At 39.4% G+C, this 24,095-nt stretch overlaps 1 protein-coding gene across 15 annotated transcripts in view; it reads left to right on the forward strand.

Annotated features, from left to right (window-relative positions):
• Positions 1 to 24,095, forward strand: part of lrch3 (leucine-rich repeats and calponin homology (CH) domain containing 3) — a 37,070-nt gene that overhangs the window by 6,377 nt on the left and 6,598 nt on the right. The window contains exons 3-21 of one of the 15 annotated variants that reach the window (XM_067506198.1): positions 106 to 232; positions 1,276 to 1,381; positions 2,043 to 2,179; positions 2,248 to 2,357; positions 5,634 to 5,727; positions 5,834 to 5,942; positions 6,705 to 6,847; positions 7,405 to 7,460; positions 7,551 to 7,596; positions 7,684 to 7,809; positions 8,056 to 8,094; positions 12,719 to 12,841; positions 13,372 to 13,422; positions 13,762 to 13,792; positions 13,877 to 13,988; positions 14,086 to 14,212; positions 15,759 to 15,896; positions 16,652 to 16,729; positions 17,510 to 17,620. In XM_067506198.1, coding sequence (XP_067362299.1) covers positions 106 to 232; positions 1,276 to 1,381; positions 2,043 to 2,179; positions 2,248 to 2,357; positions 5,634 to 5,727; positions 5,834 to 5,942; positions 6,705 to 6,847; positions 7,405 to 7,460; positions 7,551 to 7,596; positions 7,684 to 7,809; positions 8,056 to 8,094; positions 12,719 to 12,841; positions 13,372 to 13,422; positions 13,762 to 13,792; positions 13,877 to 13,988; positions 14,086 to 14,212; positions 15,759 to 15,896; positions 16,652 to 16,729; positions 17,510 to 17,620 — 1,864 coding nt within the window. Of the gene's footprint in view, positions 1 to 105; positions 233 to 1,275; positions 1,382 to 2,042; positions 2,180 to 2,247; positions 2,358 to 5,633; positions 5,728 to 5,833; positions 5,943 to 6,704; positions 6,848 to 7,404; positions 7,461 to 7,550; positions 7,597 to 7,683; positions 7,810 to 8,055; positions 8,095 to 9,807; positions 9,862 to 12,718; positions 12,842 to 13,371; positions 13,423 to 13,761; positions 13,793 to 13,876; positions 13,989 to 14,075; positions 14,213 to 15,758; positions 15,897 to 16,651; positions 16,730 to 17,509; positions 18,483 to 24,095 lie in introns of those variants that run through there. The other 14 variants (XM_067506199.1, XM_067506197.1, XM_067506200.1 and 11 more) reach the window with 14 other exon arrangements.

Genomic DNA, 24,095 nt, shown 5'->3' on the forward strand with positions numbered 1-24,095 from the left:
GAAGAAATCTTCATGCATGAGGGTTTCACAGCTGATAAATAACACAAATTTAAATAGAGAGGTGAATTAACATTTTATTTCATTTCATCTGTCTGTCTCAATCAGTCGAAACCAGCTGTCTGTCCTCCCAGCAGTCGTGTGCAGTCTCCCTCTGAAGGTTTTGATCGCCTGCAACAACAAACTGGTTTCTCTACCAGAAGAACTGGGACAGCTGAGACTCCTCACTGAACTGGTCTGTGTGACTGATGGTTATTAACTTGGGACATCATCTAGGGCGTTATTAGATGTGTATGCATAGGAAATATTCAAATTACAGGAAATGCATTTTTAAGTGAGGCAAATGAGTCAATATACGGTATATCATTGTTTCCGAAATGAAAATTTGTTTTTGACAAAAAAAAATTATTGTTGTGATGTAATAAACTACTTAATTTCCCCCTCTAAAATCACAACAGATGAGTAGTATCAGCACTCATCTCATAAGGTTTGATGGGTTGAAATTGGTTGGATATCCAGTGTTGTGCATGGAAGCACTGCAAAATAGCTGTTCATTCAACGTGCCCATTGTTTTGGTGAACAGTTCATTGAATGTATCCATTTGTAAGGAAAGTTAATGTGAATGTTGCTAACGCACATAGTACACGTGAGCAGCAAACTCTTTATTTACTCGGTGTGTGTCCCTGCACTCTCCAGTCAGCCTTCAGCTCTCCCTCCCTCCCTCCTACTTCCCTATTGAGCATTTCAGGGACTGTGCAGAGTGTGGGTCAGTTGCATTTCAACTACAATTTACCCCATTCATTCTAGAATGATTAGGTCTTTCCAAACTAAGCTATTCGATTCATCTATACTGCAATATATATATTCCAGAAAGATAAAATATCTACAAGATTATAAAATATGTATGTTATGTACAAGTTGTGCAGAAAAAAAGACAATTCATTTTAATCAAATTTGTCTTCCGGAGGAGGTCCTGTCCCACAGGTTAGGAACAAGTGGTTTATTTAATACAGTAAAAAGTCAGCCTGCACTTATTCAAACAAACACCAACACAAACTGAACATTAAAAATGGCTTCTTACAGACCATTGGTTTGAGTTGGATGTTCCTAATAAACCTTAATCCTGGCTTTAGAAATTTTGTGATCACTCCCAAGATCACTGTAGAAATACCTCTGATGATATTTCCATGGAAACTATTTAAAACCTCTGAATGTGTGTAAGTCATCATCATGTTTTCTGTAACTAATGATCATTTATTAATGAACTGTCTTCTGCAGGACGTAAGCTGTAATGAGATCCAGACCATACCGTCTCAGGTGGGCCACCTGGAGGCTCTGAGAGACCTGAACATCAGGAGGAATCATCTGGTCAGACTGCCTCCAGGTAAACGCCCACCTGAAAGGAGAGGAAGCTGTTACTGTGGCAAACCATTTTAAAACTACAGAACACGATGCTGACCTTTGGCAGCAAGAAATGTAAATCCTAAGGATCGTTGATCAAAACCAATATTTTGAATAGCCAAACAACTCGCTTTCTTACATTAAACCTGGTGATTTGTACTCATCTTTCTTAAAATAAAATCTATTTAATTAAACCTAAGGCAGGTTATTTATTACAGGACCTTTCCTCGTTCTTTCTCAACTTCAAAACTGTGTTAAAAATACCTGGGTAAGAAACACACTACCTTGAAGCTAACAGGGTTAGCTCTCAGGATTCCATGCACTTTAACTTCCCAATGGTGACAGAAAAGTTGATGTGACTCCAGCGTTATAAATCCAGCTGCTGACACAGACTAGAAAAGCAAATGTACAGCAGTCAGTCTCAGTAGAAATGCTAGTGTTTCTCACTCATTTCCTGTTCCTGGTGCTCCTTCACATTAAAAGCATTTCTAAACCGTTCTGCACTAAACTGTACTAAATCATATTTTAAGAATGTTTTAAAGTCTTAAAATCAACTAAAACAACTGAAACAATCTAAAGATGTTGGAACAGCTTAAAATGTATTAATGTAATTTATTGCTATAAATGTTTCTCTGTGTGCTCAGAGTTGGCTGATCTCCCTCTGGTGCGTCTCGATTTCTCCTGTAACAAGGTGACGTCCATCCCTGTCTGTTACAGACAACTAACTCAGCTACATACCATTGTCCTTGACAACAACCCTCTGCAGACACCCCCTGCACAGGTACGCATAGGAAGTAACATCATTAAGTGCTGTCTCTATCAAGCTAAGTTTCCTGTTTCTATTTGCAGATCTGCATTAAAGGGAAGATTCACATATTTAAGTACCTGAACTTAGAGGCTAGTAAGACGACTCCGGACCTCCCAGACTACGACAGACGACCTCTGAACTTCAGTTCCTGGTCTGAACTCAAACATCCTCCACACATTACTTGCATTTACATTATTATCATCAAAGGTCACACCCAAGTCATTGTAAACACAATATATGAGACCTGAACCTGAATTAAGAAACTCATTCCTGTTTAATTGTACTCTATTTCGGTTCACTGGTTCATGCCTTTCACAGAAAATATATGTTTCTTATAGATGTCACTTTTCCAAAGATTATTATCAACACAGAATTGTAATTAATTTGCATTTTATCCACAGAGTGTAATGCTATCGTTATAGTTGAGTCCATCACTAGTAATATGAGGAAAGCAATATGAGAGGAAAGGTCAACATAGAAGAGGTTATCGTGCTAAACTAAACAACGGGTTGGAAGTTTAGTGGTTGTGAAGGTGAAGTCAAGGGAATGTGGTTTAATTAATTTTTATGGAGGTAAATCCTCTGGTGACAATATTTAGACTTCAAATATTATCAGTGTTTATCCGTGAAGATTACCATGGAACCAAGGCGATGCTAACTTTCAGAAAAATATTGAATATATTTTGATTTAACAAGCATCTTTTCCAACGATTCTTTTGTATTATTTAGTTCATACAAGCTATAAATTTAAAACAATACCCAGCGTGCAATGAACATCATTGAAAACTCTGAAAGAGTAGTTTTTGAGTTTAACTGTGTAATTTCATTTTGATGCATATTGCGCATTTTCTGTTAATCCGATTAACCTCAATTTCATTACTGAAATATTACTGTCTCTTTCAGTTATTTGATAGATCAAAATAAAATTGCAAAATGAAATTCTCAGGGGTTCCTAAAAGTTTGCATACAACTGTACAAGCATGTGCGTGCACACATTTAAAAACAGGTGGAAAGGACAGGAAGAGCTGTTTGTCATCAGCGTAGCAGTGATAAGAAAGACCATGTGAGTGAATGATAGAACCCAGAGATGCAGTATAGATGGAAAAAAGAAGAGGACCAAGAACTGAGCCCTGCGGCATACCGGTGGAGAGGCTCTGAGAGTGAGGTAGATGCCCCCGCCAGGATACCTTGAAGGTTTGTCCTGATAGGTAAGAACAAAGCCAGTCTAGAGCTGATCCAGAGATGCCTAAGTCAGAGAGTGTGGACAAGAGGATCTGATGGTTCACAGTGTCAAAGACAGAAGACTGACTTGTGGCTTTTGCAGCTCAAAGATATTCCACGAAAGTCAGGACTGCTGTTTCTGTGGAGTGACCCCTCTTGAAGCCAGACTGGTTGACATCGAGGAAGTTGTTCTTGGAAAGAACAACTTCATGGAAGTCTGATAGTTGATTGAAAACTGCTCGTTCCATTGTCTTGCCCAGAAAAGCAAGGAGGGAGACAGGTCGGTAGTTCTCCACTACAGAGGGATCAAGAGAAGTCTTCTTGAGCAGTGGGCTAATCTGGGCCTGCTTGAAAGAGATTGGAAAAGTCCCTGTTGTGAGAGATGTGTTGATGACTTGTGTAATAACAGGCATTAGAGCAGGTGCAACTGCTTGAAGAAGAGTGGAAGGGATTGGATCCAGAGAGCAGGTGGTCGGATGGTCAGAGAGGAAAAGGGTGGATACCTCATCCTCAGTCAGAATTGCAAATGATGAGAGCAATGCAGTGTTGGAAGAAGTTAGACGGATGTCATCATCTGGAGGAGAGAACTGTGAGCTGATGGCTGCCACCTTGTTGGTAAAGAAATCGGCAAAGTCGTCAGCAGCGAGAGAGGTAGATGGCGGAGGTGAAAGAGGGTAGATGAGTGATTTGAAAGTGGAGAACAGCTTTATGGTGTCCGGGGTGTTGCTGAGCTTCTCCTGGTAGTAATCGATTTTTGCCTTGGTGACACTGTGAGAAAGAGATCCAAGCAGATCCTGATACTCAGCAAGGGCAGATGGAGTCTTGGATTTGCGCCACTTCCTCTCAGCACTCCTGAGCGTGGTGCGTTGTCCACGTATCCAGTCAGTGAGCCACGGATTAGAAGCTGAGGGACAAGCGGGTCTCGAAGACATGGGGCAGAGATAATCCAGACACGATGAAAGTGTATTACAGAGGCTGTCTGTGGCTAAAACTGCAGTTAAAAAAAGTTAAAAATAAATGTGACTGTCGACGCAAATTGGTTAAAACTTTTTTTAATTGTAGAGCTGCATGCAGGATGTTTTGTCTCCCCATCAATAAAACACAACTCGATGTGTGGAGAAATGATGACCAAAAGGATGACCAAAGCAGCAGCTCTCCAAAATATAATCTGTGTTTCCAGAACCACCAAAATTAAAAAGAACTCTATGGATGTCTTTGTGAATTGCTAACATTTGGGATATTAATATTTTGCTCAGCAAATTGTTTAAAACATGATGCATTTTTCTTTTCTGCTAAAATTGTCTATTTAAATTGACAGTGCCACAGTGCAGGCTCCTTTTAATTTAGATGTAATAAAAAGAACCTATAAAGATACATTCAGGCAGATGTATGTTGATGTATATATGTTTTATTTAAAGGCACCTTACTCTCATTAATGTCATATGTAATTTAGGCCGTTCAGTATTTGGATCAATTAGCTTGTTAAATATAGGTTGTAAAGTTAGACAACAGATGTTATATTGTGTCAGATACACATTAAATCAACATGTTATTTTTTCTGTTTGTCATCTCATTCTCCTGTGAACCTGACCTGTGAACAATATTTATGCTACACTACAATATTGTAGAATATCTGCCTTCTGAATAGAAAAAATACAGATACAACTTTGAATCGTTGTTATTTTTAACTTTTAATACTGAAGACAAATTCAATAATTTATTCAAAACCAAAATTCCATAGTGAAAGGCATAATTAATACTTTTAGGGGCAATATTGTGTTACTGTATATTGTAAGAGGATGTCAGAGAATTAAAAACAAACAAGTTTACAGTGCATTAAAGGTTTACAGTTCAGCATTACAGCACAGCCCTACTGACTCTCTCAGGTTCTGTTCATTTAACTTTAAGTGTGTTATAGTGATGATGATTTTAGTATTTCATCACTGAAAAAGTGACTAGTTCACCCTGACAGCTCAGACTTTCAGGTACCTGATGCATCGATCATTTTAGGGGCTAGATTTAGAACATCGTTTCTAAAAATGCCACTAAAGAGGAAACAAGTTTTCAGTGAAAAAACTGACCTCAACATGGCGAAATTCAGAATAATAGCCTCCGTGTTTCACAGGTTTTTCTAAATGTTTCTGCATGAAGTTTTTTTATCGTAAGCACCGTGCAGGAACTAAACATTGTCTGTCTGTCTCTGTTAGTGTTGACGAGCTGTACCCTGGGCGTCTGTATGGAGCGCTGGATTCTGGCTTCAACAGCGTTGACAGTGGAGACAAGAGATGGTCAGGGAATGAGGTCAGACACAAACATGCCCTCCTAAACCCCTCATCGAGTACCGCAACAAACATGTCTTCTGTAGTTGCTTCCTGTTTGTATGTCACTTTCTGTCGTGACGTTTCAGCAGCCTGCAGAAGAACTGTCAGAGCTGCCACAGAGAGTGGCTGAGATCAGCAGAGAGCAGAGGCAAAGACGAGAGGCAGGAGGAGGACAGCTGCTGCCTAATGGCACAGGTGAGATCAGTGTTAAACTGTTTATTACCAATAGGGCAAGCAGAGGTGGGCTCTATTAAAGACGTGAGTATGGAAATTGTTTCCACCAGTCATTTTCAAGCTTTTAAAATTTCTGCCTTATTAAAGATAGAACTTAAACAGTTAAATTATTCAGGCTGCTATCTCTCTGTATTGTTAGTACTATATCAGTTGTCAGTATTATCTGTGTAAGTACTTTTTAGTGAGATGTTTTAGCTGGTATAACATTTGAGTATCTTTAATTCTCATATCTTAGACTTAAACAATCTTGTTTTGAATAGTCTTATGTCAAATGATCATATGTTATATCATGTAATCTTAAATCATTCTAAAATTTTTATATCTTAATTTAAACCATGGTGAACATGTTATTTAATAAGTGATCTAATCTTCAAAGCTGTCAGCAGCTTATCAGTGATTCTAATTGTAAACCAAGCAGGACATGTTGAATATTGAATCCAAAAAAATCACTGTTAGCTGATACATCACAAAAATGTGTTTGGTTTCAGCCAAGTAAATCAGTAGATTTACGGAAATATACAATGATGCATAAATGGTTGCAGTGACAGAAATGATAAAACTCTTTATGTCTTTACCACTGATGTTGCAGTTTAATACTGAAGCATTGCTTCCAAATTTCAGACAGTCTGTCTACTTTACCTGTCCAGGTACTGATACCTCGTGTCCCTTCAGAATCTAGATTTCTTAATAATGTTCGATATCTGTCTGTCCTTTCTCTCTCAGCTGTGGAGCTGGAGCAGATAGACTTCATCGACAGCTGTGGGGGAGAGGAGGAGGAGGATGATGGAAGGAGTCGAGGAGGAGGGGATGGCAGCAGCCTTAGCTCTCAGTTCATGGCCTACATCTCAAGACGCATCACCAGAGAGGTGGGAGCTGTTTTCAAAGCAGGTTAACACATAACAACACAGAAGTCTGTAAGCGCAAACCCCGTCTAAAACCTCAACAACCACAACAACATACAGCCAGAGTTTAGCCCAGTAAACATGTTATTACGGAGAAAGGTTTGATAATAATGTTTGTCTCCCAAAGACAACAGTCCTGTATACACCACCTCTAAGAACAGTTTGTACTTCCATCATTAGCAACTTTGAGACAGAATAATTCAGACACTAAAGCTTTTACACATCTCATTTTCTCTTTTCACACATTTCTACCATGATTGTGTCTCTGTGGTAACTGTGGTTCAGTGTTTCTTCTCATCGGTTTGACTGTTGCAATAAAATATAACAAAACAAAACAGGACAGAACCGTTTTATTCTGGGGATAACATTTTTGGTTTTCATTTATTCTAACAGGGACGTAGACGGGTGTTTTGACATCAGTAACAGCCCTGAGACTTTCTCTAAGAACATGATAATTAATGCTTTAGTTGATGAGTCGGTTGAAGTCTGGAATTTTGGAAAATACCTGTCTCTGTCTCTAGGGTTCTCCTGTCAAAACCAATTTGTCCCGGACAGAGGACACAAGGAGAATAAACAGGTATACACACACAGAAACACAAAGCGCATACACAGAGTGTAGAAATGTCCCCACCTGCTGACTAACATCCTGTCTCTCTGCCACTGTCAGGAGTGTGGTTGATGGTGTAACAGCTCCCTCTACCTCACAGAACCAGGTAAGTGATTGTTGAGTGTTGTAAAATTGTTCATTCCTTAGACCAGCTGCTAATGTCTCACTTTTTTTCCTCTGTCTCCCCTCTCAGAGGGGTGTAGGTCCAGGGGGGGTGGAGAGAATGAGGAGGGAGGCTCAGCTTGCTGCCCTGAGGTACGACGAGGAGAGACAGAAGAATCGTTCACTCCAGAGAGACAGCTTCATCAGCTACACGAAGGTACCAACATTTTAACCAGTAACCCACCAGCACACTATGGACCAGGGCTGGCACTATGAAAATTAAAGTCTTTGATGATTAGTGTTTGTTTCAGGTAGATTTAGACAAGCTTCCTTTGTGATTTAACATTTAAATATTAAAGTCTTACTGATGTGTCAGTCTAAGGTGTCATCAGCAGTAATATTGAAAATTCAGGTTCGGTCTGAGTAGTGCAGAAGTCATTCTTTGACTGTTGTTGTTTTTCAGAACAAAGTGTCTCAGAGTCCAACAAAGTCCAGTCCAGAGGTGAGTCTGTTCTGTTACCTGTCCTATTACTATCTGTCGCAGGTCCAACACATCCAGCCTCACAAAAGGTTTTACAACAAAAGCTGTTTCTGAAAATCTGTTTAGTTGTCAGTGACCTCTGGCTTTTGTAACCCTGGACCTGTTGTTTTATACACAGCATCTCCTGTGAATACACTTCTGAGCACTAGCACAAATTCTGGTCCATGTTTGACTATTATTTTCCCTTCATGGTCAACTTTCAAGCTATTTTCAATTGGTCTTTACCGGTGTGTTCTTGAAAAACAGTAAGTGTGTCGTTGTATGTTCAGGTCTAAACTGAAAGTGTTTTAGCTCATTCTTCTCTTGAGTAGTCCCCACCCTCCTCACCTGTTTACATCACATCTGTGTCTTTGTTCCTGTGTGTTAGTGTTGAGCTGTTCACATGTTCAGAAAAATGACAGTGACTGCTGATTTGTTCAGTCACTCAATATGTGTTCTCTGCTGCAGTTTGAGAACACAATGTATGTGTTGCCGACAGACACAAAAGTGACAGGGATTTTTTTTCCACATGTCACTCCTTTTTCTCATGTCCCACAAACATGTTTAAAAAGTCATTTTACAGAAGCTTCTTTTCAGTTTTTTCCATGTTATAAAAAAGTGGAGAGGTAAAGAACTCTATGCTATGGTTTCTGCTGGAAACAAGCTCTCAATTAGCTGTCAGTCATATTTTGAGTTTTAGTTTGATGACAGAACAAACAAACAGAAACAGGAAAAATCTAATTTGATTCTTTGTCTGGATGATGAAGCCAAACAGCTTCAAGATTCAGCTAGATTAGTGTGGACAAGGCCTCATTTCTCACAGCCTGGTGTGAAATGGAGAAGACAACTGATGAAAGCTGGGTTAAGGCTGCACAATATGGACATGATTATAGCCAGAGCCAGACCATACAGATGTATGGTGCCGGATGCCACAGTTGATCGTTGCATCTCGTGAACTGTGCAGTAGTAGGTGCTGCATGTTAGATGCCTCATGATACAAAAACTGTTTTTCACCTGCTGGGTGACACAGATCACAGAACATGTAGCTGTAATCATTTTAAATGAGAACACCAAAAAGACAGTTACAAACACAGTGAGGACTGTGGTTAGAATAAAGCAAAATCACCAAAAATGTCTTCTAAACACTGGACAGCACTTGTATAGACAAACTATAATTAGGGTAAAGCGTAGGGTGAAGAACATTATGACTCTGTATCTGCCCTAAAGACTATTTTCACAAACTGGGTCTGGGAGGAGCATGTGAGGAGCACCTGTGGACAGCTGGACAATCTATAGGAGAGCGAACCTGCAAAACCTTTGAGATCATGTCAGTGGTTGCACGGATATCCAGTATTTTATTGGTGTGTATATGCAGAGACATTTTCACTGAAAGAGCAAAAAAGAGGAAAAAGTTTAAGTTACAGATAAATTATACTGCGCCAAGCGACATCAGGGAAAAAGGTAGTTTGAGTCTGTACAGAGACAAGGGTGTGTTTAATAGTTATTATGTAATCATCACAGTCTCAGTGGGGAGGTATTAGGTATGAAAAAGAAGAACGAGGTGTGTGGTGGCAGCACATCTGTCAGGAAACAAGGGTCCCTTCGGAGCCGAGTGGACATTGTTCAGCAGACTGACTGACACTGTTGTGTGTCTGTGTTTGATGTGTTCGTGTCTGTGTGTGTGTGCGTGTTCAGACTGTCTACCCCTCCAGACGCTCCACCCACACAGATGACTCCGCCCTGTTTATGGTAAGGTTTGCCCCCACCCTCACCCCAAAAATCTACTAACAGACCTTTAAAAAAGTTCCATGAGTCACTCAGCTTTATGTGTGATCACCACAGACATGACGTCACAATTACAGAGAACTGCACATATGCAGAATATTCGATTTCCTGACGATTTTCAAAATAATAGGCTGAAGATGGGAATGTACATAACATTTACATTTTACACAGTCATTTAGCAGACGCTTTTATCCAAGGCGACTTACAAATGAGGTACAAGGCAAGCAAAAATCTAGTCCTATCAGTAAAGTGTTTGCATTTAATGAGATGCAAGTGCAGGGAAGAGCAGAAAGGAAGTTTTTATATGCGCTAATGAGTTTTGCTTGGTGTCTTCTGTGTGGTGATGGAGCCACCTGATGTCATTCCTTGGCAGACAGCAGTGGACGGGGGGGATTGTAGACCTGAATGAGGGAGTTGAGGTAAGCAGGAGCTGTTGATGATCACCCTGTAGGCAAGAGACAGAACTTTGAACCTGATGCAAGCAGCTACAGGAAACCAGTGTAGAGATCTAAAGAGTGGTGTGACATGAGTCCTTTTTGGCTGATTAAAAACGAGGCAGGCTACCGCATTTTGGATCATCTGCAAGGGTTGGATTGTACATATCGGTAACCCCATTAACAAAGCGTTGCAGAAATCAAGACGAGATATGACCAGCGCCTGTACAATGAGTTGGGTTGTGTATTCCGTAAGGTAGGAATGATCTTTCTGATGTTGTAGAGGGGAAATCTGCATGCACTAGAGACTTAGGAGATGTGGTCCTTAAAGCTCAATTGGTCGTTGTTGATGACCCCCAGATTTCTGGCCAACTACTGTAGAGCCAATGTTAATGCCGGTGTTGTGTTGTGTCGAAAGGTGTGGCTGCAAATACTTCGGTCTTGGAGAGGTTGAACTGAAGATGTCTCGTTTTCATTCAGGCAGAGATGTCAATGAGACACACAGAAATGCGCGATGACACAGTGGAGTCATCTGATGGAAAGGACAGAAAGCTGTGTGTCATCAGCATAGCAGTGATAGGAAAGGCTATGTGAGCAGATGATAGAACCCAGGAACGTAGATAGAAAAAGGAAGAGGACCAAGAACTGAACCCTGCCGCACACCGGTAGAGAGAGTAAGAAGCATGCCCCCGCCAGGATACCTTGAAGGTTTGTCCCGATAGGTAAGACTGAAACCAGGCTAGAGCTGATCCAGAGATGTCCAAGTCAGAAAGTGTAGACAAGAGGATCTAATGGTTCAGTGTCAAAGGCTGCAGATAGGTCGAGTCAAATTAAAACTTTAGACTGACCTGCAGCTTTTGCAGACATTCCACAAAGTCAGGAGTGCCGTTTCTGTGGAGTGACCCCTCATGAAGCCAAATTGGCTGACTTCGAGGAAGTTGTTCTTGGAAAGTCTGAAACTTGATTGAATATTGCTCATTCCATTGGCAAGAATTGGAAGAAGAGAGATGTGTCTAATTCTCTACAAGGCAGGGATCAAGAGAAGGCTTCTTAAGTAGTGGGGTAATTTGGGCCTGTTTCAATGACATCAGAAAAGCTCCTGTTGTCAGAGATGTGTTGGTGATTTGTGTAATAGCCGGCATTAGTGTGGGTGCAACTGATTGAAGTAGAGTGGAGGGGATCGAATCCAGAGAGCAGGTGGTCGGATGGTTAGATGTGGTGTTTTTGTTTTTCTGGTTTTTTTTACATCTCATTTGTCTGCACAGATCCGTTGTCCCTTTTCCTCTTAAAATACAGAAACAAAGCCACAGATACAAGTGAAAAGTAATAAATATAACTAATTCTATAGTTTCCCTTAGAATTAGTTTTAGCCTTTGCTTCTAGTTGGTTTTGTGCTGTGTCTTGACTCTGCAGTGAAGCTGAAGTTTCAGCTCCTAACTTCACCTAAACTCATGCATAATGTGAATACTGACATAATGTCAGTATTCACATGGTAAAGGAATAGTTCCTTCGCAGTCACACATAAACAGGTTTTGATAATTTTACATAAATCTGAGTGATTCAATCGTTTATAGATAGCTCAGCATGAACACACCTCTCCCTTCATTCTGTCAACAACCTCCTCCGCATTGCTGGTGCTGCTGAACTGATGTAGCAGGGATCCTGTGATTCTGTCCAACCTGTTGTTTAATTCAATTCAATTCAACTTTATTTATATAGCACCAATTCACTACAAAGTCATCTCAGGGCACTTTACAGAATAAAGTCAAGATTTTTTTAAATCTGTAGAATTTCCTATTACTAAACTCACATCACAGTTCAGTATTTGAATCCGCTGCAGGACTGATGTGACTGGTTGTAACTTATGACTTGCACATTTGGATCTACATTGTCTCTACTGTGATCTCAAGGTTTTATATCAACACTACAAAAAATAATAAGACAAACAGGTCCACACAAGAAAAGGGTGATGTACATGTGCAGGATCTAACTGTGGCAAAAAAAGAAATCATCAACATGTGTTAGTTTGTGCTAAGATTTTATCCTTTATATGCTCTGCAGAATGAATATTGTCTTGATTCTTGGTGTTATTTAGGTCATTAAATGATGACAAACAGGATAATATCAGATGCTTATTTTAAAGCAAATATTATCCGGTGTTTGTTACTGATTCTTTTAGTGAACATCCAAGTGACATCCAAGTTTTAAAATTTGAATATGAATAAATGTTGAATTTAACACTTTGTTAAAAGAATGCAGAAACTAGATTAAGTTCTCAACTTTCTTCTCTTTTTTCTCTTCTGTCAAACCTTGTTATTTTTATTTCTTCCCATTATCAACTACAATTGTCTTCGTTTTTGTCCCTGTTTTCTTCACTTTCTCTTTAGTTTATTTCCTTCTTTTGTTGTAACTCCATCCTTTCTCTGTCTGGTATATCTCAGTGTGTTCTGGTGTTCGAAACAGACTTTGACACAAACACAATAAAGAGACGACCTGGTTCACATAGACAGGTTACAGACTGCTGCATATCATTGTTTATAGACTTCTGAGCTGATATCTGATCTGTTTTTCCGGTGTGAATGTCAGTGTATGTAGAACAGATGGCAGTAAAACCCATCATACTGAGAGAACTGACTGAATAACCACCACATAGAAACAGGATTTATTTTGGGCTGAGAACTGGATTGGATTGGTTTATTGCTACTTTTCTAAAATGATTTGTTAATTAACCAAAGTTGAACCATATGGAAACTGTAAGTTAGCAGCATCTCAGAGATTACCTCTCTGTTTTAACGATGTGCCACATGTTTTCTGGCAAGATAAACAATTTCCTAATGGCATTATGTTGTTCATATGATGTGAAGAATCTTTGACAAGTGTGAACCAACACAGCACTGCATCAGAAGATGGACAGTGACAGAACACAAAGCTTTACAAATCACACTCTGAGTTCTGCCTTTTTTTTTTATTTCAGTCACATTCTGTCTTTGTGTTTGGTTTGGTTTTTATTTTATTTTTCTGCCTGTCGTCTGTCTGTCAGTCTGTCGACAGCTGTCGCTCTCATGCCTCTGACACCACCCGTCTGCTGCAGGTACTAACACCTGCATGCTCCCGTCCTTCTCTTTAAATGTTTAAGGATCAAACTGTTTCTGAAAGCATCCGTGTGTTGATTTTCTACTGTGTGGTAAACTCCAGGACAACTGGTTCTAATTGAAGATTGTAGTCTTCTACTCACAAATCTATTTTACTAAAAAAAGTAACTTTTTCAAACAGAATCTTCAGATCAGATTTAGTGACAAGAAGGAAAGTCCAGATTGTGATATTAGTAATCAATTTTGTTGTGGAGCTGTCTAAAATACATGCTGAATATGTCCAGGACTATTTGATTCAGAGGGACTTTGTAACTGTTGTCTGTTGTATGTGTCAACAGGGAGAGGACAGAGCAGCTCTGTCTCCTACAGGTAAGAAAACGATAAATTTGACCCAATAACTGGATTCTGCCATTGTTTTTCCAACACCTGATTCTAAGTTAACGTTTGTTCCAGCCAATCAGTCACCTTCGTACCCGAACTTAGTGTCCTCCTGTCGGACATCCAGTCAGAGACCAGAGAGCTTCCTGTTTCGCCTTGGACAGAAAGAAGAGAAGAGGAGAGGTGAAAATGTGTCTCAGAGGTGGAATTCAGGTGTTCTTGTCTTTATCTGTCAACTATATGAGTAAGCTTCTGTTCCCTCTGTGTTCTGCAGGTGATGCTGCTGCTGCTGCTGCTGCTGCTGCTGCTGCTGCTGCTGCTGCTGCTCCTCCTCCTCTGAACCAGGAGGAGGCTCCTGCTGCTCCTCCTCTGGTTGGAGAAGATGCTGAGCTGGTGGAGCAGCTCAGAAAGGTTTGTATCTCTGCTGCAGGACTGATGTGACTGGTTGTAACTTATGACTTGCGGCGTAACCTGAATATAAAAGGGCTGATTTATATCTTTATATCTACAAGGCTACGGAACAGGGTTATGTTTAGGTTCAGACATATTTAATAGGAGTCTGACAATTGTCCTTACCAGAAATGTAGCATCAGCAGAACATTGACTTCCTGTGGCACTAAAGTTTGTGTCCAGAATGAGTTCACTCATACACTGAAATCATTTTGTTTACATAGAGCAAAGAGAGGAGCATGGAGGACTCTAAAGGGAACACTCTGGATAAGACAAACTACCACTTAAAACCCCAACAAAACAATAGCGTGACATGTAGGTTCTAAGTGTTTTAATAAGTTTTATAACAAAACAAAACCATATAAATTGTCTGAAAAGGGAAATTGTGGATTTGTTCTGATGGTTTCTAAAGCTTCCATGTTCCCCCGTCTTCTGTTACGCTTTTCAAGTAGTTCCAATAGTACTGATACTAATAGTATAAAAAGATTTGAAGGCCAAGCACTTTTTAATGACAAATTACCAAACCTTTAGAGCAATTGCTTCAACTAAAAAGGAGGAAAGAAGCAGGTAAATTTACATTTAAATAATGGCCCTATTGGTTGCACCACATGTGCTTGTTAAAAATAAGTACAACCCCAGTTCCAAAAAGTTGGGATGATGTGGAAACCAGAATGTAATGAATTGCAAATCTCATCAACCCACATTTTATTCACAAAAGAATATAAACAACATAATAGATGTTGAAACTGAGACATTTCACCATTTCATGAAATATATTATCTCATTATGAATTTGATGGCAGCAACACATCCCAAGAAATCATTGCATTCTGTTTTTATTTGCGTTTTCACATCTTTCCAACTTTTTTTGTATTGTAAAAGTAGGTAATAGAAGAAATCATTGCTTTTCACAGACAAGGAAAAGGATACAAAAAGACAGCGAAGAATGGAGTATGTCCCTGTTGGAAACATAGTTAATGAGTTCAAAGTTAAAGGAACAGTGGCCAATCTACCTGGACAGGGCAGAAAAAGGAAGCTAACATGGGCTACAACCAGATATCTGAGGAGGCAGGTGAAGAAAATCCTTGAGTGACTGCAAAAAGACCTGCAGAGAGATTTGGTGGAGACAGATATTGATGTTTTAGTTTGTATTTCTGCACTGTAAAGCAATACTAAATGCTGAAGGTTTCCATGCCAGAACCCCACGAAGAATATCACTACTGAGTCAGCTTCAATATGCTCAAAATAATATAAAAAAGCCACATATGTTTTGGGATTCTGTTCTATAAGAAGTTGAGCTCTGTCATTCATCTTATGACAGCCATTCTTAGAGCGACCTGTTTTTATAACCACACTGAGCTCAGTCTGAACTTAAATGTGGAAGGTTGTCACCTTGTGTGTTTGGGGCCAGATAACATTTGACTAAGCAAGGTTATTTACTGTAGTTTGTTATTTAGATTTTGTCTCAAAATGTGGTTTACTGTAAAAGTTTTTTTCTCTCTATTTAGAACATTGAGGCCCGTCTCAAAGTATCGTTACCAAGTGATCTGGGAGCAGCTCTGACAGACGGTGTGGTCCTCTGTCACCTGGCCAATCATGTGAGGCCACGATCCGTCCCTAGCATCCACGTACCATCTCCTGCTGTGGTGAGTTCCACTCACACATTATTATACTGAGCATCACAAGGCCAGACGGCACATTTTAATCAGTCCAACCTGTTTCACACCAGACTTCACACATTTTTATTAATATAAAATCAATTTAGCCTAAATAAAGGGAAATAAAGTAAACACAGGACAAATGGATGATAATAATAATAGATCACTGCAGTGTAAAATACAGCAGAGAAATCAGTTGCCAATGCGACTAATGGACATGAAAACATATTCATCTTAGACTCACATGTTCAAGTAAATAGCAGCACATTGATAGGGATCTCTTCTTTGAGCAACTGGTTCCCTGTGTAGAATTATAAAAGTGATGTGCTCAGTTCTCCTGGTTCTTGTTCTGAATGAGCAGAAGTTGTTTAATGGTGCATATGAAGACAGAAATAAATTTCTGTCAATCTTTTCAGAACAATAGACCTCTGAATCTCACTGTTTGTCCCCATTGATGGATGTTGGAAACTCAGAGCTCACTTTAAAGATACAAAATAAACAGAGAGACAAATGACAAATGGAATCATACAAAAGAATCCCTTAAGAGACAACAAATGACCAATAGACACATGAATGCATACATAATGACCACAACTTGACATCCTTTTACTCATGGAAGCTCTGGATCTCGTTTTTTATAATCAAAACATTAAAACATACAAGGACTTCTAGCTCGTTTAGCTCTGTGATTAAACGGTTTATAACGTGGACATATTGACTGATCCTCTTCCTGCATCCTGCAGCCAAAACTCACCATGGCCAAATGTCGGCGAAATGTCGAAAACTTCTTGGAAGCGTGTCGCAGGATTGGAGTCCCACAGGTAAGACACTAAATAATAAATAACAAATGAGGATGAATTTGAATATTTGTCCTCTGGGCGTCAGATTTGTTTAGCCATCATGTCTGTGAGAGGACCCAATGCACTTTAACTATTTAACTGAGAGAAATAATTGAATGAATGATTGTGCCTCTATATTATGCAGGCTGAACTGAATATAAAAGGCAGAAGCTGAGGTCAGAGATTCACCAAATTTACAATAAATCCAATAGATATATAATGTAAAATTATATGGGGATTTTTTTAATCATTGGACTAAATGAAATATTAAAACAAATTGCTAAAAATGTTTTTAGCTATTTAAAGCTACAATTTACCAGTTTTTTATAATTTTTAACAATCAGCTTTTTGTTTACAGTTTAGTCTTTTAAACTGACACACCATTGGGTCCATAATTGACCATATTTGAACTGAGGATTTTGCAGTGAATTATTAGCACCTTGAACATTAACCTACAGGGACACCTTGTGTCCTTAGTGTTTTGAGCCTGACTTGGGTCCTGAATGTTGAATCTTTACACCAGATGATTCTCAATAACTCCAGGATTTGTAAAGCTTCTAGAACTTCAAGTGAATTTACTGTGTCTGCTTCAGATCTTTTTTTTTCTGTTCAGAAAGTGAAATTAAACTGCTTCACTTTAACTAACAACATTCTTTCTTCTCTTTTATCTTTCCACCTTTCATTAATCTGTTTTTATTCTGTCCATCTCACTCCTTTCTCTCCTTTCCTGTCAACATCATGTTCATGTTAACAAACACGCAGGATAGTCTATGTTCAGTGGGAGAGATCCTCGAGGGGGAAGGGGGAGGGGTTTATGGGACAGTGAACATGCTGCTTTCGATGGCTCCATCCCCGAGGACCCCCTCCCTTGAGGTGCAGTTGGCTGGCTTTGCCCTCTTCTACTTGTCTGTCATGTCAGTGCTGTGTGCCATTTACGTACACCTTACGCCACACATGTAAACTCAACCTGAGCACAAATGATCTAACCAGACAGAGCACACAAACATTGTCCTGGAAAATATCTAGAGACATATTACCCAAATGAAACAAGTAGAGCACAGTTTATATAATCAAATAGTTCGAAATTTTTGGTTAAATACTAAGCACAAGACTGAAGGTTCTGTCCTGGCACGACATATCATCCATTCATCTCCTGACACAGGCTGGAAATATTAGTCCAGACGTTTTTCTCTCTACGCACATCCCTCTGCCCTCTCCTTGGAGATCCAGAAACATACCAAAGCTTGATTTCAAGGCTTCGAAAAGTTGTTGGACTGTCAAGAGTCCAGACATTTGAGCCCCTTAGTCTCTTTCTAAGGGAAAGTCCTGTGACATTACCTAAGCAAATAATTTCCACCAACAGTTTTATCCTTTTAGATGTGGAGGTTCTTTCTTTGACACCCGGCCATGGAAACTCATTTTTTCTCCTTGTTTTTACACAATGTCACTTACTTTCCATAGCTTATGTCTGTAGATGGTTGGATGATATTTCATTTATCTATTAAGTTTCTCCAACTTTTGTCCTCATAAGCAGACCCTTAGTGTGGTGGCAGAGGGCCAACCAAGGTGACCAAGACATATTTCTACCTTGCAGTGTCCTCGAGCTCCTCTCGGGATAGACTACCATGGCCCGGTGGGGGTGAAATAAGTACTCCTTTATGTTTTGGGTCAACCTTGGGACTACAAGTAGCTGTAAGACCTCCATACTGAGGCTTCAAGGAGGCATGAATTTGAATGTTCCTGAAAAAACTCCAGATACAGGCCAAAAAAGTGAGATCACTTGACTGCAGACAGCTTTCCAATTTCTACATTTGTGACAGTAGGTTGGAGTACAAACATAAAGGACTCCCTTCATGCTGAGCTCATGTTTCATCATATTACTATTACACAGTAAGCATTAAAAAGTTGAGAAAAACATCTGCTACAGCTGCTTATCATGGTGTATCTCTGAAGCTTTTTGTCCAGCTTTTAAATTGTGGCTGACATTTCCAAATTGCTCATTGATGCCTTTTTACTACATAGGAAAAACATTTGAACTTTGGAAATGGGATAAAGAAAGGGATGCCTTCTTCCCATCTAAAACCAGAGAAAAGTTTGTAAAAATAGCCACAAGTGTGGATCGTGGTATTTTTGGAACCTGATGGTCACTTTGTAAAGTTTAGTAATTTTAGTCATATACTTACCATGACTTTATTGAAACAAATTGATCCTAACTATTGATATGGACAGGGAAGCTGGTGCTATGTTGTAATACCAAATTACTTGTACAGAGACTAAAATACAGTTGAAGTCTTACATCTGGTTCATGCAAACACTCAGCTTCTTTATGTGCTGTGTTTGATCCATGTTCAGAGCAAGTTGCCATATCTTAGCTGGTGGTGGGATTCAGTAGCATTTAATTAAATGTCAATCCAGTATTGGATCTAATATCCTTATTTAACAGTTTTGTCCTGATCACTTAAAATTGACATCACTTGAGACCAGGGCAGATTAATTGGTATTTGAGCCTCGAGACAAACCCAGGCCCCCAATGCTCCAATCTCCCCGATTCTGTAACTGAGAATGTTACTGGTTTTAAGGAGGGTTGCTAATAAGGTCTCTGTATTTGTGTGCAGTATTGAGCAACAGCCTAAAACCACAAGTAAAGATACTTCAATTTTGCATTTGTCTTAATTTTAATACCACCAACCCCGTTGTCGGCAGAATAGACGCATACATACATTTTAATTTAATTAGTTGATATGAATATAATGTGGAGCTGCTGCACCGGTTGCATAATGATACACAGTATATATTAAAAGATTTACTTCATAAACTTGATTCTGAGCATATACACATAACAATCTTTGCGAGTGCAAATGATTAGCACACACTAAAGAAGCATGCTGCAATACAAATCAAAATCCTGCCATTTTCCAGCAAAAAAAACCTTTTTTTAACATATATGAATGCAGTGTTCAAAGATGTGTCAGGCAGGGCTGACAGCTGATAGCTGCTTACAATGTTATCAATAATAAGGCACAGAAAGACTGAAAGGCAGTAGTAAATAGCTATAGCTATAAATTGTTTACAGATCACTTTCTGCCAGTCAAACTGCACATAAAGCAAACATTTCCTGTTGCTGCCATTTCAGATTACAAGAATTCCAGAATGCTGAGGGGCTGCTTTTGTGAAATAAATAATACACGTAATTTATTTGTCCCTGACATATTAGGGCTGCAATTGTTTGGAGAGCAAAAATTTTATTAGTGACACTTTTGAAGGTGTATCTGTGTTACTGATCACAGAGAAGAATGTTGGAAGACATTAAGGACATTATAGTTTATGGAAAATTACTTGTGCTGTCTGTGTAGCAGGAAGTAAGATCTCAGCTCAGGTGATATAAACAGTCAGTAGTGTTTTGCGTCCAAGTCTATCTTCCTGTAGTGTGTGGGGGAGGTGAGTTGGAGTGGGTGGTAAATGAGTTACTTTGTGTACATTCACTTTCTTATTCCACAGTATCAGGAAGAAAGCATTTTGTATAGTATTGTATCAAATCAGCATAGTGCATTTCTGTTTTTTGGGGGACCCCTTTACGTTGGGGGCCCCAGGCAATTGCCTACTTTGCCTAATGGTAATTGTTTTTTGTTTGTTTGTTTGTTTTTGTCCTTTCGAATTATCCCGTGAGTTCAGGGTTGCCACAGCGGATCAGTGTCCGCGTGTTGATTTGGCTCTGTTTTTAAACCAGATGCCCTTCCTGGTGCAACCCAATTCTACCGGGCTGGGACCGGCACTGCACAGCTGGGGATGGGAATGGGCTGTTGGGGGTTCAGGGTCTTGCCCAGAGATGTATATACGGGACCAGGGATGGACCCACTGACCCTGTGGTCTGTGGACGACTGCCTTACCAACTGAGCTACAGCCACCCCTGAGCTACTTGAGTCTTTTAAGTTTTAAAATTCCTGCCACATAAACTGAAGAGGTGTGAACTCAGATCACATGACTTAGGCTCAGGTAGGACTTAATATAACTTATCATTCTTTAGTTTGCATTTTAAAATTTAATGACCAGACAATGGTTGTACTAAATACTAATACTCAATCTTAGTGAATCACATTGTAGAATGATCAACAATTACTTTATTTTAATTTAATCGCAATATTTAAAATTTGGATTTGACCTGAAAATAGTTAATCTCTAAAAGGAACTTCACTTGGCTTTGACTTGGCACTTATTGGTCTTGGCTCAAGAAGTCATAGCCAAGAACAAGCTGTAACAGTGACTTTGTCCCACCTCCACTAAACCTCCTCTATGTCTTTTGTTTGTCTGAGGGTCTGAGATTCTTTTAAGCCATAGAGGATCACATGTTCCCTCAGGTAAATTTGAAACTTGACAATCCCCCAAAGCGGGAGATTCACCCTGAAGCTTGTATCCTGCCTTTTGATGTTCTGCTCCCTGTGCCTTATGACTGCCTGTCAATTTTTTTTTTCCTTTTAAAACCTTTTTTTGTGTATTCATAAAGTGGTTCAATTTCTGGAGCTGAAGAAATGGGGGGAACCTTATGTACTGTATGTCCAGTATGTCTGAAGCAGAAGCTGTGTTCATTAGAAATCAGTGTTTTCCACTTGCAGTCTTCCTCTCTGTGATACCAGTGTTGTTAAAACAACAAAGCTAGTGAGTAATTTTAACTTGGAGCAGTTGTCCCTTTTTATTAGGGGTAGAACAAATCAAATCATAGGACCCTTTCAGTGCTGCCATGTCACGAGCTCTCATAGCCCATAGTTCCACTGCAGAAACAACAATGGAAGCAAATAATAACCTGAGAAGTATCAATGTTCTCCACTTGGTTTGGTGACAAGTTCCTGAAAATAAAGGTCTTTACACATAATCTTTCAGCTCTTATCCTGTTCAGAGGGTCACAAGAGGCTGGAGCCTATCCCAGCTTTCATTAGTGTGAAATACGTTTTAGAGCCATCATGCCTAACCTAACATGCATGTCTTTGGACTGTGGGAGGAAACCGACGCAAGCACGGGTGAGAACATACAAACTCAACACAGAAAGGCTGCAGCTTCTTCTGCTTCTTTAAATGCTGTGTCAGCAGCACCAAGAACTCCTGAAAGTGTCCCACAGACTTCCTGAAATAGGTCCAAAACTGCCTGGAACAGCTGCAACTCCAGTCAGTGGATTTCTTTGGTTAGGATGTAACAGTTCTTATTTTATTAGAATTAGTCATTATCACTTAATGTGCAATCCATTTCTGTACTGCTATTTATTTATTTTCAAAGAATATACTTAGCATTGCATTCAAGATGAATATTTGTGGGGTGTTTTATTCACTTCAGAATATTTCAGAAAATGCGTAAAGACCTTTAATTTGGAAACTGCTTCGGAGGCTTCAGCACCATTACTAAAAATAGAAGTGAAAGCATTTCACTGCTGCATCTCTCTAGAAGAGAACACCCAAAAAAAATTAACAGTTGCTTGAGAACCTAACACATCCAGCTTTCATCAGTGTGTTGGAGAATTTATCATTCAAAGTGAACTGGAGTTAGAGTTTAGAGACTAAAAATTTCTTTCTGAGATGCAACGCAGTCAGTGACCGCAGGTTATGGTGAAACAAGATGATACAGAGAAAATGCTTGTGTTTTCTCCTTTGTGAGTTGTTTTTTTCTCCAGGTTTGGGTATGAGAAGACAAAATGTAGCAAAATACAACTGGTTGAGCTTTAGGTTTATGTAAGGTCCTATTGACTCGTTGAATTTCAAAACTTCAAAATTATGTTGATAATAGAAAGCTCATTGTTGACTGTGTGATGGACAGTGAATAGTATTTGTGTTTAAATAATATAGTTTCATGTGGGCCACAGCGTTAGTGAAGATATTCTTTTGGGGCTGTTGCTGCTTGTGTTTTCTGCTAATAGCGGTGGAGTTTGAGTGTGAAGGCAGTTATAAAAAAACAGACTTTGACACAACATCCATCCCCGCTGGAACCTTGTACCAAAGACTTCTCAAAATTTACTGGTTGTTAAGTTCATGCAGTGGAAATGGACTGTGGTGGTGTCTTAACAAACCAGTAAAACTGCAATAAACTGTTAATCAGCCCTGTATTAGTTTATTGGGTAAAGTACTACTTTCATTGCTGTTGACATAGGAAACCACATGGGTTTAGAAATTGAGGAAAAGCTCTGCTCCGCTCTGATACTGGAAAATCTGTTCATCTTTGAACTCCTTATCATTAATAAAATTAAATCAAGAACTGCCTCTGTGTCTGTATAACACTTGAGCTTAAATGACATGTTGAATTGTGTTGAATTGTCATTAGTGACACATACAGGAGACATACACAGAAAGGCAACCATTCACACACACATTCACACCTACGAGCAATATAAACCATAGGCTGTAAAAACGACTAAGAGAATAAAATTAATAGCTGCTTTCCTAAAACTGATTTTCCTCAAATAACTTTGCAATATGTTTACAGTTACAAGAAGTAACGGAACTCTTTCTTGTTTCCTGGTTTCCTGCATCAAGTGATCAGGAAATGTGATGTGGTTTTCCCAATCCTAGACAAAGACAATATTTGATAATAGCTGATAAAACAGAGTCATGATCTTTCATGTCTTTATTCAACACACCCATTAAACAGTGACGGTGGCAAAAGTGATGGTAACAGTGTTTTAATAACTGGTTGAACCTTTGGCAGCAGTAACCTCAAACAAACACTTGTTGTAGCTGTGGACAGTGTTCAGGTGGAAATTTGATGAGGTGAAAAATGGTCCGGGTCCAGAGGCAGAAAAGTGCAAAGACATGATGCTCCATCCACTGTACTTCACTGTCGGGATAATGTTTTCATGTCAGTACATTGTTCTGTTTTTACACCATATGTAGTACTGTGAGTTCTTCCCAAACTATTCTAACTTTTTTCTCTGTCCTCTGAGGGTCTGAGTGGGCTTTGGGAAACTTCAGGTGTGCTGCAGTTTTGTCTTTGGAGAGTAATGTCCTCCTCCATGGTGTCCTGTCATGGAGATCATCTCTGTTTGATGTTTTGTATTTGGTTGACACATGAACAGAGAAGTTAACCAGCTCCAATGAAGTCTTCAAGTCTAGCTGTGAGTCTGGGGTTCTTTATTTTTTCCTCATTGATCAATCTTTATTGATCCTTGGCTGGGCAGCCACTACTATTGAGAGAGTGGCCAAAGCACCAAATAATTTCCATTTCTAGAAAGTTTGTCCAGTTGTGGACAAGACACAGTTTGAGTGGTTTCATAAATCACGGTGGTTCTAAATCAAAGTTTTATTAACTGGACTCTAAGTTTGACATCACTTTTTCCACCATCACTTTTTAAAATGATTTTGTTCAATAAAGA

This window comes from Channa argus, chromosome 6 (assembly GCF_033026475.1).
Source record: "Channa argus isolate prfri chromosome 6, Channa argus male v1.0, whole genome shotgun sequence".
In the NCBI taxonomy this organism is placed as follows: Eukaryota; Metazoa; Chordata; class Actinopteri; order Anabantiformes; family Channidae; genus Channa; species Channa argus.